General features: G+C 44.4%; 1 protein-coding gene across 1 annotated transcript in view; it reads right to left on the reverse strand.

Annotated features, from left to right (window-relative positions):
- Positions 1-539: 539 nt before the first annotated feature.
- LOC135085977 (uncharacterized) overlaps positions 540-13,019 on the reverse strand; it is a 36,724-nt gene continuing 24,244 nt past the window's right edge. The window contains exons 3-10 of the mRNA XM_063980761.1: positions 11,522-11,610; positions 10,167-10,295; positions 8,893-9,418; positions 7,907-8,034; positions 7,165-7,524; positions 6,175-6,318; positions 5,447-5,587; positions 540-1,755 (exon numbers count right to left, since the gene is read on the reverse strand). Coding sequence (XP_063836831.1) covers positions 1,580-1,755; positions 5,447-5,587; positions 6,175-6,318; positions 7,165-7,524; positions 7,907-8,034; positions 8,893-9,418; positions 10,167-10,295; positions 11,522-11,610 — 1,693 coding nt within the window. The 3' untranslated portion in view covers positions 540-1,579. The remainder of the gene's footprint in view (positions 1,756-5,446; positions 5,588-6,174; positions 6,319-7,164; positions 7,525-7,906; positions 8,035-8,892; positions 9,419-10,166; positions 10,296-11,521; positions 11,611-13,019) is intronic.

A 13,019-nucleotide genomic window follows, 5' to 3' on the forward strand; every position in this document is an offset into this window, starting at 1 on the left:
AAATTATTTTTGATTGGATATTTCAAATAAATGCTGTAGATATTTATATTTGACTTATACTATTTGATCACAGTTGCCCCGTAAACTACCTATAGACTTTAAAAATACTTTTTAACATTTATATCTTATAAATTATACAAATATTTTATATAAATCTATATAATATCTAAAAATACACCTTTTTCTTTGCCTTACGAACTATCAATGATAAAACTAAATAAAGATAAAATGGAAGGATTGTCTTCCAGATTTAAGAATTAAATAACAAAAATATAGGCATTAATTACAAATAATGGCGATTCGCTGAGTGGGTGGCGTTTATTTCGAGGTAGGCGTTATTTTAAAAGCTGTATAAAACAGTAGTTTTTAACAATAAAAGTAACTTGCCAAATGGACTATGGACGCAAGTAATCTGTATAAATTGATATTTAAATGTAACTTTAATGGACAAAAATTTATATAATATATGGATATATACATATATTATATGGATGAACATATAATAAATATTCGACTGTCTTGGAGTGGCTTATTGTGTAAAAATATGGTATAATAGTAAAAATACAATAACTATTCGATTTCGTCTTGGATTGGCTTATAAAATAGTTATATTTATATGAATATTGCTGGTCAATTAAATAATATAATTACTATTTTAAGTCACGATGTTACTATGGTAACTATACATATTTTTCTTGTATTCAAAACACATAAATGTGTCTAATCATACTATTGAAAAAACTACATTTTTACTGTAATGGAATCAAGTTTAGCATCACAATCTGAGGTAACTATGAAATAATTGGTAAATAAATGGTACCGTGCTGGCTATCTCAGTTGGCGCCAATGGCAAGTGACTCGATAGTGGCGCCAACCGGCAAATGACTTAAGGGTGGCGCCAAGTGGTATGTGCAAACAAACGAGACATTTCTATCATATTTACGCTTGCCCCTTGGTAAGTGACAGAACCTTACTTGATAGGGGCGCCAACTAGTGTATTCAAAATGGACAGTTCTATAATATTTACGTTCATCAGTTGGCGCCACTGGGTAAGGCGCCAACTTGTGAAAGAATTCGAGAGCATTCGTTAAAGTCTGAATCGTGCACAATAAATTATTTTGGTTGTAAAATCGACCTGTCCATAATTTTGGACACTTGACTTTATTCTAGGACTTATTTTGCCCTTAGCTGATACCAGTTAGCTCCAGCTTAAAGGACGAAGCACACTTATCAACTCGGAAACGGATCGTAACCGTATCAACTCTGCGGTGAGTATTCTTTATACGAAACTCCGTACTTACTGCAACGCACACTTATCCACATCGTATCTTACGCCCGTATTCACAAACGATGCTTGCTTAAGTGAAGCAGCAAATCGAACGCACATAGTCGAATAGAGCTCTGTGATTGGTTCGTGTCATCCTGTGGGTTGACGCACTGTGAGACCTCATAGTAATGTTTGTGAATACGGGCGTTAATCGCCTCGAAAGGCAATACAGTGTTGATTCCTTTCCAGGTTGATAAGTGTGCTATGATCTTAAGAATCTCCCAGTTTGGCCGGTTTGAATCAGCAGACGTCCTATGGCTGATCCGATGATGATAAAGAATCTTCTGTCTCGCTCTCGCACCTGCATTTCTTCAGCGCCGCATGCATAAGGGTCATCAGTTCTTTGTACAGCATACAATGGCGACTGGTCGGCTTGCATATCTCTCTGTGGTCAACTGGGACGCCGTATAGAGAGCCTATGCCTGCGTCTGGAAAATAAAGCCGAGGTTAGTTGAATTTATTTTAAAAAACATAATTAACTTAGCTGGGGCCAATAGTACCAGGGCAACAGATATACCGATTGGCCGTGTGGGGACGGCCGTAAAGAATACAATTCCCCACCGCCAACAGGAGGCGTGTCGTAAGAGGCGACAAAATCCTGTAGCACGAGATGGGCAGCAGCGTCTGCGTGCGAAATTTATAAAAAACTGCGCTCGCCAACCCGCCTGCCAAGCGTGGCGAGTATCGGCAATGATCCCCCCAATGAGGAACACAACAGCGACCAGGCCCCCAGTCTCCGGTAGCCCCGCAGTTCCTGGCTACGGTAGCGGTCAGGATAGCAGCGGGGCGGGGGGTGCTAAGAATCTCCGGAGGCGGACTGGCTACCCACACCAACGACGACTGGCCCTGGTAACGCATAATATACGCACATTGAGGACTGACGAAAGGATCACAGAGTTGGAAGACGAACTGAGTAGGTTGCGATGGAGTATAATGGGACTATCGGAAGTCCGACGAGAGGGCGAGGACACGATCACTCTAAAATCCGGCAACCTACTCTACTACCGGGAGGGCGAACAACTGTCCCAAGGTGGTGTCGGGTTTCTCGTCCACAAGTCCCTCATTAACAACATCATCACCATCGGAAGTGTGTCGAGCAGGGTTGCTTACCTGATACTCAGAGTATCCAAAAGATACTTGCTGAAGGTAATTCAGGTATACGCACCGACCTCTACACACCCAGATGAGGAAGTAGAGGCTATGTATGAGGACATAAGTAGGGCCATACATACTACTAAAACCTACTTCAATGTTGTTATGGGGGACTTCAACGCGAAGCTGGGCATGCGAAGTGATGATGAGCTGAGAGTGGGGCAATTTGGATGTGGGCAACGGAACCCCAGGGGGCAGAGGCTGGCCGAATTTCTGGAGAAGGAAGACCTCTTTGCGATGAACTCCTTCTTCCAGAAGCCGCCTCATAGGAAGTGGACATGGATGAGTCCCGATGGTTCTACGAAAAATGAGATTGACTTCATCATGACCACAAAGCGACGAATATTTAGTGATGTCTCCGTGATCAACAGGGTGAAAACCGGTAGTGATCACCGAATGGTCAGAGGCATACTAAATATTAACGTCAAGCTAGAAAGGTCCCGTCTGATGAAGTCTACGCTCCGACCCTACAATTCCCATATCCACTGCCCCGAGAGCTTTCAGCTCGAGTTGACAAATCGCTTTGCATGCCTGGAAAACTGCGAGTCAGTGGATGAGATCAATAACGGGTTCGTAGAAACTGTCCAGGCGGCTGGGCTTAAATTCTTTAGACCTCGTCGTAAAGACAAGCCGCAAAAGCTCACCGACCACACCCTCAACCTCATGGCAGAACGACGTGCAATGACGCTGCAGTCCTCCGTTGACGCTACGGCATATAGGCAGCTCAATAGACAGATAAGGAAGTCCTTGCGACATGATATTCGCAACTTTAATACTAACAGTATTAAAGAGGCGATAGAGCGGAACCAAGGCTCCAAAGTGTTCGCAAGAGACAACTCTATTGGGCAAAGCCAGCTGACGAAGCTAACGACGGCGGACGGTAGTGTAACGTCAACAAAAGCCGAGGTTCTAGGTGAGATCGAGAGGTTTTATGGACAGCTATATACCTCGGTCACCAAACCCGTTGATAGCTCAACTTCAGATCCAAGAGCTAAGCTAACTCGACACTATACCGAAGATATCCCGGACATCAGCCTATACGAGATTAGGATGGCTCTCAAACAGCTAAAGAACAACAAGGCACCGGGTGATGACGGAATAACATCGGAGCTTCTGAATGCGGGTGGAACACCGATACTGAAAGCCCTTCAGAGACTCTTTAACTCCGTCCTACTCCAGGGAACTACGCCAGAGGCATGGAACAGAAGCGTGGTGGTGCTCTTCTTCAAGAAAGGTGATAAGACCTTGCTGAAGAATTACAGACCCATCTCGCTTCTGAGTCATGTCTACAAACTGTTTTCGAGAGTCATCACGAACCGTCTCGCGCGTAGGTTCGATGACTTCCAGCCTCCCGAACAAGCCGGATTCCGAAAAGGTTATAGTACCATAGACCACATCCATACGCTGCGGCAGGTTATACAGAAGACTGAGGAGTATAACTTGCCACTATGCTTGGCGTTCGTGGACTATGAGAAGGCCTTCGATTCGATTGAGACTTGGGCAGTGTTACAATCTCTCCAGCGGTGCCGTATTGACTATCGGTATATCGAGGTGCTGAAGTGCTTGTACAAAAACGCCACCATGTCGGTCCGAGTACAGGAGCAGAGCACGAGGGCGATTCCACTGCAGCGAGGCGTTAGGCAGGGAGATGTTATATCTCCGAAACTGTTCACCGCTGCATTGGAAGACGCTTTCAAACTCCTGGAATGGAAAGGATTCGGCATAAACATTAATGGCGAGTACATCACTCACCTTCGGTTTGCCGACGATATTGTGGTCATGGCAGAATCGTTAGAAGATCTTGGCACAATGCTCGAAGACCTTAATCGAGTTTCCCAACAGGTAGGCCTGAGGATGAACATGGACAAAACGAAGCTTATGTCGAATGTCCATGTCCCTACCCAGTTTCAGTTGGGAGCTCAATTCTCGAGATTGTCGACAAGTATGTCTACCTCGGACAAACGATTCAGCTAGGTAGGTCCAATTTCGAGAAGGAGGTCAATCGTCGAATCCAACTCGGCTGGGCAGCGTTCGGGAAACTACGCAACATCTTTTCGTCCAAATTACCTCAATGCCTGAAGACTAGAGTGTATAACCAATGTGTGTTACCAGTGATAACTTATGGCTCGGAAACGTGGCCTCTCACTATAGGCCTTATACAGAAGCTCAAAGTTGCACAGCGTGCTATGGAGAGGGCTATGCTTGGTGTTTCTTTGCGAGATCGAATCAGAAATGAGGAGATCCGTAAACGAACCAAAGTCGCTGACATAGCCCGACGGATTAGCAAGCTGAAGTGGCAATGGGCAGGGCACATAGTACGCAGAACTGACGGCCGATGGGGCAGAAAGGTTCTGGAATGGAGGCCGCGTACCGGAAAACGCAGCGTGGGACGTCCACCTACAAGGTGGACCGACGACATCGTAAAGGTAGCAGGGAAGCGCTGGACGCAGGCCGCTACCAATCGATCAACATGGAAAGCATTGGGGGAGGCCTATGTTCAGCAGTGGACGTCCTATGGCTGAAATGATGATGATGATGATGAACAGATATACAAAAATACAAGGTAACATTCAAATCAGGGATGTTATGGATATGAAGTTTCGGTTATGGATACGGTTACGGAGATTAGAATTAGAAAAATGTAAAATCCAAATAGCAAGATGCTGCGCGACCCATATAGCCTATGATAATGGTAAAACAGGTGAGGATATCAAATTGTGCCAGGAAATGCCCGACAATTAACAAATATTAAAAAACATAAAGATTTAGACTCCGCCTTTATCCGAAACTATCCGAAACTTGAATCGGTTTCGGTTACGGTTACGGATATTTTTTTATTTCGGATATCCGATAGTTTCGGTTACGGTTACACATATCCATAACATCCCTGATTCAAAGCGAACGTGCGTCCACGTGCACTGTGAGACCTCATAGTAATGTTAGGCATTAGCTAAGGTGTTCTCTTACCAGCAGAAGGCACGCTCACGATCCTCAACCAAAGCACCGACATAAGAGTCTTGCATGTCTCCACCAGGCTCCGAACCGGCGGCCGGGACGGGTCCGTCGCCTTCAACCACCGGTCCTGCAGGGACAGGACGAGGGAGCAATCTGGAAAGGAAATGAAAGGTTTTTAGAGTTATATAAATTTTGGTCCTTCGAGCCGGATAAAAAATATTTGTACGTGAATTTTCCGTCTAGACTCAATCGTAATTTGAACACTAATATCCTAGCCGTGATTTTCTGATTAGTTTTCTATTAAGCGAAAAAATTGATTAGACAAGTGACAAAATAAATTGAGTGTAAATAATACCTACTATGTTATATGTATTAAATTCAAATTCTTCGATTTTGTAGGTAAGTAGGCTTTTAAAAAGCTCTATTACCTACTGTGTTTGAGATTTTTTTACTTTCGCACTTGATGGTGAGATGCAGTCTAGGATGCTACATATTATCTGCCCTGTAAGTGCCTATTCACAGTTTACACTCGCCTTGAAAAGCCCGCCTAGTGTTTGGGAAAGACAGCAGCAGGCAACGAATTCCAGTTCCTCTGTTCGTATTATGAAAGAGTGAAGAGAATGCGTGTGTGGCGGATTCAGGCACTTGCCACCAGCAAGTATTATCTTTCCTCTCATCCTACTACAATTTGATATATTAAGGAAGGTATAATTTTGTGTTGTCTTTGAAAAACCACTGACCTTTACTGATTTCCAAGATCTCAATGCTTCTAGCCGTGATGGGCGTCTTGATGTCCGCCAGCGGGGAGCCTCGATGCGGCACTGAATAGAACATGAATCCGGCACTGTTCAGCCAGAGGCTAGCTTGCTGCGATCTGGAGTCTTCTGTAAGGTAATCATTACATCATTCATCATCATCATCATCATCATTTCAGCCATAGGACGTCCACTGCTGAACATAGGCCTCCCCTAATGCTTTCCACGTTGATCGATTGGTAGCGGCCTGCATCCAGCGCTTCCCAGCTACCTTTACGATGTCGTCGGTCCACCTTGTAGGTGGACGTCCCACGCTGCTGACATAGCCCGACGGATTAGCATGCTGACGGATTACATCATTATCAGTCACTAATTAACTGTCTAATCCGTCGGGCTATATCAGCAACTTTAGTTCATTTACGGATCTCCTCATTTCTGATTCGATCTCGTAAAGAAACACCGAGCATAGCCCTCTCCATAGCACGCTGTGCAACTTTGAGCTTCTGTATAAGGCCTAAAGTGAGAGGCCACGTTTCCGAGCCATAAGTCATCACTGGTGGTAACACACATAGCCCGACGGATTAGCAAGCTGAAGTGGCAATGGGCAGGACACATAGTACGCAGAACTGACGGCCGATGGCAGCAAGGTTCTGGAACGCCACTTACCGGAAAGTGCAGCGTAGGACGTCCACCCGCAAGGTGAACCGACGACCCTTTACGAGGAAGGCGCTGGATGCAGGCCGCCACCAACCGGCCATTGCGGAAATCATTCGGGGAGGCCTATGTTCAGCAGTGGACGTCCTATGGCTGAAATGATGATGATGATAAAAGAAAGAAGTGGTTGCCCCCAGCAAACATGGCGGCGCACTGGTAGCAGACGAGGCGAAGAAAATCGATCAATCGCGATCAAACGCATCATTTCAGCCACACGACGTCCATTGCTAAACATCTTTACTGAATAATTTATAATCTTACCTTGACTGTTTGAAGACGAATCTTCTTCACTAATTTCTCTTTCCAACTTCACAATTTTACAATCTGCATTGGATTCATTACATTGTTCTTTATTTTCATCTTCTGTTACAATTTCTTTTTCACTATCTTCTATTAACACATTATCGTTTTCATATCCAATATTATTAACTTCATTAATATTACAATTTAACTCGTTCATTGCCTTCTCGTTTCTTTCATTAATTACATTGTCGTTATTATTTTCAATGTCGTTAGCATTAGTCGTTTCATTTTCGTCTCTAAATTGATTTTTTTCTTCGTTTGTTTTTGTGAGGGTGTTAGAAATATTGTCTTTTTGACTCTGCAAATAGGCTTCGTAAGCTGGAAAAAAAAGAGAAATTTTAGTTAAGTAGGTACACTACTTACTAACTTATCGTCAGATATCGAAATAACAAGAGTTTCTTAATATTCTGTCCACATGCAGTCGCGTGTTTTTCCTATGCACCTATAGTATCTCACGATCGCGGGAGTAAAGGTCATAGCAGACTTATCAACTCGGAAAGGGTACAACAACGTATCGCCTTTCGCGCACTGTCAACCGTGAGGCGAGACGTTTACGTTACGTTGCGGAAATGTGCGTTGCAATATAAAGGTTCATACAAAGAATACTGACCGCCTCGAGTTGATACAGTTACGATCCGTTTCCGGCTTGATAAGTGTGCTACAACCTTTAAGCGCGTCATCTAGTTCTAGACCACGTTACCTTCGCAATATATCTGTTTGATAAACAGTCCCCCTTTCGAATGGCCGACCCAAATGATCGGTCTCTCTCCCACGCCTAATTCTAGAAGCTGCTTCGTCATCTGCTCCGCTCTCTCGTGTAGCCGCAGCCTGGAAAATAAGATCATCATCATCAAGTCTTTTAGTCTCCACTGCAGGAGCACGACCTCCCTCCCTAATTTCATCATCATCATTTCAGCCACATGACAGGACGTCCACTGCTGAACATGGGCCTCCCCCAATGACTTCCATAAAGTTCCACATCGCACGGTTGCTAGCGGCCTGCATCTAGCGCCTTCCTGCTACCTTTATCAGGTAATTTACTGAAGACAAAATATGGAGTAGGTACATATTTGGTCTACACTCCCCAAGCTTCAGTCAAATGACGTCCACTGTTGGACAAAGGCCTCCCCCAATTATTTCCACAATGACCGGTCCTGCGCTGCCCGAATCCAGGCACGTTCACCAGAATATCGGTCTACCTAGTGGGGGGCCTGCCCACACACCTCTTCCGACCCTTGGTCGCCATCCGAGTGCTTTTCTGCCCCAGTGGCCATCATATCTGCGAGGTATGTGCCCCGCTGACTGCTAAGCAAAGATTCAGTCAAACCAACGTGATCACACGCAATCAGCCGGCGTGCAGCGATGGCGATCAGACTATGCATTGATCGCCATCGCTGCACGACGGCTGATCGCGTTGGTTTGGCTGAACCTTAAGGCCCAGAACACCCGAAACTGCAACTTCTAGTTACTTTTGAGTTGCATGGTTGCATCTAAGTTTCTGCCATAGATTCCGTTGAGAGACCACACATGACGCGACCCTTCAAACCAGTTTCAACGAAATCTATGGCAGAAACTTAGATGCAACTCAAAAGTAACTAGAAGTTGCAGTTTCGTTGCAATTGCGTTTCACCGTGTGTTCTGGGCCTAAGTGTAATTTATTTAATTAAAGAATCCAACAATATTTACCTTTTGCATTGCTTGATCCACAACGGCCTCCACAAGTACGGGTCGCTAGTATAGTTTATAGAAATGACCCTAGCTTCAGGATAGTCTTCCTTAATCCAGTCTCTTGGCCAGCAAGTGGAATAGCACTCATCACACACACACCCACACCCCACTTCACACTGCCTACCCTCAGTCACTTTGCACACACAATCCACTTCTTCTGGCTTCACTTCTTCACACTTCTCTTCTCTATTCTCATTTTCGAATAAATCACGAACGAACTGAGCTTGCGTTTCGAAGTTATCTAATATCTCAACTTGATCTAGAGTTTCGTTGAAAAACTTTTCCGTAGTAAACGCTTCATCGTTGGAAATGAGTTTCTTGAATTTGTACAAGTCGTCGATGTTTTTGAAGTCGTTTTCGAAGCTCTTCTGGGTTCGTTTGTCTATGCACTGGCAGGGTGAAGGTCTCAGAAGGGGAACCCTGCTGGGTTCGAGCTCGTACTTCTCCCGCCAGTCACCCTGTCTCCAGGTGTTGCCGAGGGATCCTGAAAAAGTTTTTTAGGTTAGTATTTTCTGTTTCATGATAGGGCTTTTTTAAGGCCGCCTTGATATAGCTATTAGCTACCACCTAAGGTTGTCCCCATATGTAACAACAATGTTAACAGCATTATTGTAGGTATTTTGGGAGTTCCCGACAATATTGTCCCATCGGGAATCGATCCCGGGACCTCTGGGTCTGAGACTGGTGGTCTTCCTAGTCAACAGAGATTTAAAGATAGCTGATGAAAATTCCTTTTAGCACAGAGTCCGTTTATGACCGACTGGTGGTCTTCCAACGGCTTTTACGTGTCAATAATCTTTTTGCCCTACCAGCGCTTCGAGAGTTCGAGACCATTTGGCAAATGCTGAGAAGAAGCGCCGGAACAAAGTCAGTCAACACATTGTGTGTAGAGTGATGGTTTTCCAAACCACATAGGTTTAAAGTCGCTGACATAGCCCGACGGATTAGCAAGCTGAAGGGGCAACGGGTCGGGCACAGTACGCAGAACTGTCAGCCTATGGGGCAGCAAGGTTCTGGAGTGGAGGCCACGTACCCGAAAACGCAGCTTGAGACGTCCACCCACAAGGTGGACCGGCGACCTCATAAATGTAGCAGGAACTGCAGGAAGGCGCTGGATGCAGGCCGCTACCAACCGGGCGATGTGGAAATCATTGGGGGAGGCCTATGTTCAGCAGTGGACGTCCTGTGGCTGAGATGATGATGATGATGAGAGCTGATGAAGATCCTCTTACCACAGAGTCCATGCACGAAGATGACGTCGATGCTGTGATGGGTGGGCGCGTGTAGCACCTGGCATTCCACCTTCGGGATCGGATGGAGGTGCTCCGTGCCGGCCACTCGTTGCTTCACCGGCTTGCTCGCTGAAAGAAGAGACAAGATTTGGGATATTATTAAGCTACTCAATCTTTGCTAGTTTTAGAAACAACGAGGATGGAGTGGAAAAGTCATCTACTTATGGCATACAACTGCACGCGGGAAGATTTAATGAAGGCTACTGACAACGCCACTTTTGTGGCGGGGTTTTGGGCTGACACTGTAGGTTTGTTGTCGACACGACAAGAAGAAGAAGATGGCATCCACCCCGAAACGACGAAGCCAGCAACACTGTTTACGTAGTTTCGGGTCCATCTGTCACCGTCTCTTATGTTGGCATCACGCTTTATGTGAGAGAGATGGCATCATTCGATAAGACATTTTTCGGAGTAACATCACAGGTTGACCGGAATGACTAGGATGCATTTTTCATTGAAGGTCATAGCAGATTTATCAACTCGGAAAGGGATCAACTCTGTATCGCCTTTCGCGCGCTGTCAGCCGCGAGGCGAGGCGTTTACGACACGGTGCGGATAAATGTGCGTTGCAGTATGGAGTTTTATACAATGAATACTGATCACCTCTAGTTGATACGGTTACGATCGCTATCCGGGTTGATAAGTGTGCTACATCCTTAAATAGGACTTCCGTCTCGTTCTGTGGATGTCGTAGAAGGCGACTAAGGCCGGGTTCCCACTATGCCGGACCGGCATTTCTGCCGGAAATCGGACACCGGACAAGGGTGTTCACATATCCATCCTAGACTGCATCCCACTTAACATCAGGTGCGATTGTGGTCAAATACCTGCCTTGTTATGCATAAAAAAAAAAAAAAAAAAAAACATTACACCGGATCACCGGATCCGAAATGCGAGCCGAATGAAGTGCGGGGAGCACGGGCGGGGCGGGGTGGGCCGCAACTCGTTCACATTACTCCGGTCCGGTGATTTTGCCGGCATTTTGTAGCGACAAAACGCTCGGTAAAAATGCCGGGCTCGGCGAAAAAGCCGGATCCGGGATAATGTGAACAGCTTCATACAATTTGTACCGCCGCTAGGCCTTCCGGCGATTTTACCGGACCGGGAGTTCTGCCGGTCCGGCATAGTGGGAACCCGGCCTAAAGCATAAGTATGTGAACATCAAGCCTCCCCAACCCGTCTGGCCAGCGTGGGGAGTGTAAGCCAAATCCTCCATTTACCTCTAGTAAATTAAAGGGTCGTGCTTCTGCAATGGAGACTTAATAAAGGACTTGATGAGGATTCTATGGTCTCACCTGCAATGGAAGGTCTCAGGGCGTGTCCAGCCAACAGCCTGTGTATTAGCAACGTGGCAGTACTCCATAGACACGATACACACCATCGTCTGCCAAAGAGAAAATAAATCCGTCATTAATGGGGCCCAAAGACTGAAGCGCACCAGACATTGTGACTGACAGTGTGGTGGTAATGAAGGGAAGACGGTTATAGTGCGACAAGGCTATCTATAAAAGCGAAAGGTTACTGATTGACTGACTGACTCACTCACTCATCACGAAATCTCAGAGAAACTACAAGTGCTAGGAGTCTCAAATGTTGCATGGGGGTTCCTTTTGGACGTAGGTACTCACTAAGACGGGATTTTGCAAAATTCAACCCCTAAGGGGGTAAAACGGGGTCCACGCGTACGAAGTCGCGGACGGCCGCGGGTGGAGTTTCGTAAAATACTTTCTTAGCGGATGCCTACTTCAAACATCTACCTGCAAGCCTTTCCGCCCGATCCGTCCAGTGGTTTAGGCTGTGCGTTGATTCAATAGATCACTATGTCAGTCAGTCAGTCACCTTTGAGTTATAATATTTAGATTAGATTTTCTCTGTGCTTTAAAGTATCTAAACAAACTGTTCAATTTAAAGTAAATAATACATGATCAAGATTTTACAAAGGAAAACATAATGGATTAACTCATCTGATAGATTGCGTCATAGCTAATAGAATTCAACAATTAGAGTTAGTCACTGTTGATAATTAGATAGATTAGACTACTGTCTGTACCTATATCTTTATTCTTTGTCTATTTTGTGATTATTAAGTAGTCAATTAATCCAACGGTACCTAAACTCAAAAAATAAACTTAATTAAACTAACAGTCTAACCTACCAACTTACTCATCTTTATTCTTTGTCTATTTAAAGTGATGACAATTAATCGATTAATTAATCTCTAACAACATTATACAAACTTGAAAAAAATGTTTTTACGTTTTTCCAATGTTTCTCTTCTCAGACTATAACGAAAAAACGCGTAAAACCTAAATCAGGTAAAATCTCCCAAGATTCCTACAATAAACTTAGGAATTTTTTTTTTTTTTTATTTTGGAATTTCTTTATTTGCATAATTGACATACATACATGTTTAGTTAGAAACATGATAACTTAAAAGCTAGCGTTTTTTATAGACTTAATAGTACGTCTTTATAAAACATGCAACATAATCATTTAATTTAAATCATAAAAAAAGAAAAAACTTAGGAATTGTTTAAAACGACTTATGCCCGTTTTCACCATCAATCCCTAATTTTTAAGTGACCCCTATGGTCCCTATATAATTTGTTTGGTTTTCATAGAGGGGTCACTTGAAAATTAGGGATTGATGGTGAAAACGGGCAGTGGAAACCTTTTTTTCAGCCATAATATCCTGATTTGCAACGAAACGAAGGAAAGTCGTTAATATACGGGACTAGGTACTGTTAATTATGAAAAATCTAAAACGTTAAAATAACGATATCGTTGTGGCCA

This window comes from Ostrinia nubilalis, chromosome 30 (assembly GCF_963855985.1).
Source record: "Ostrinia nubilalis chromosome 30, ilOstNubi1.1, whole genome shotgun sequence".
In the NCBI taxonomy this organism is placed as follows: domain Eukaryota; kingdom Metazoa; phylum Arthropoda; class Insecta; order Lepidoptera; family Crambidae; genus Ostrinia; species Ostrinia nubilalis.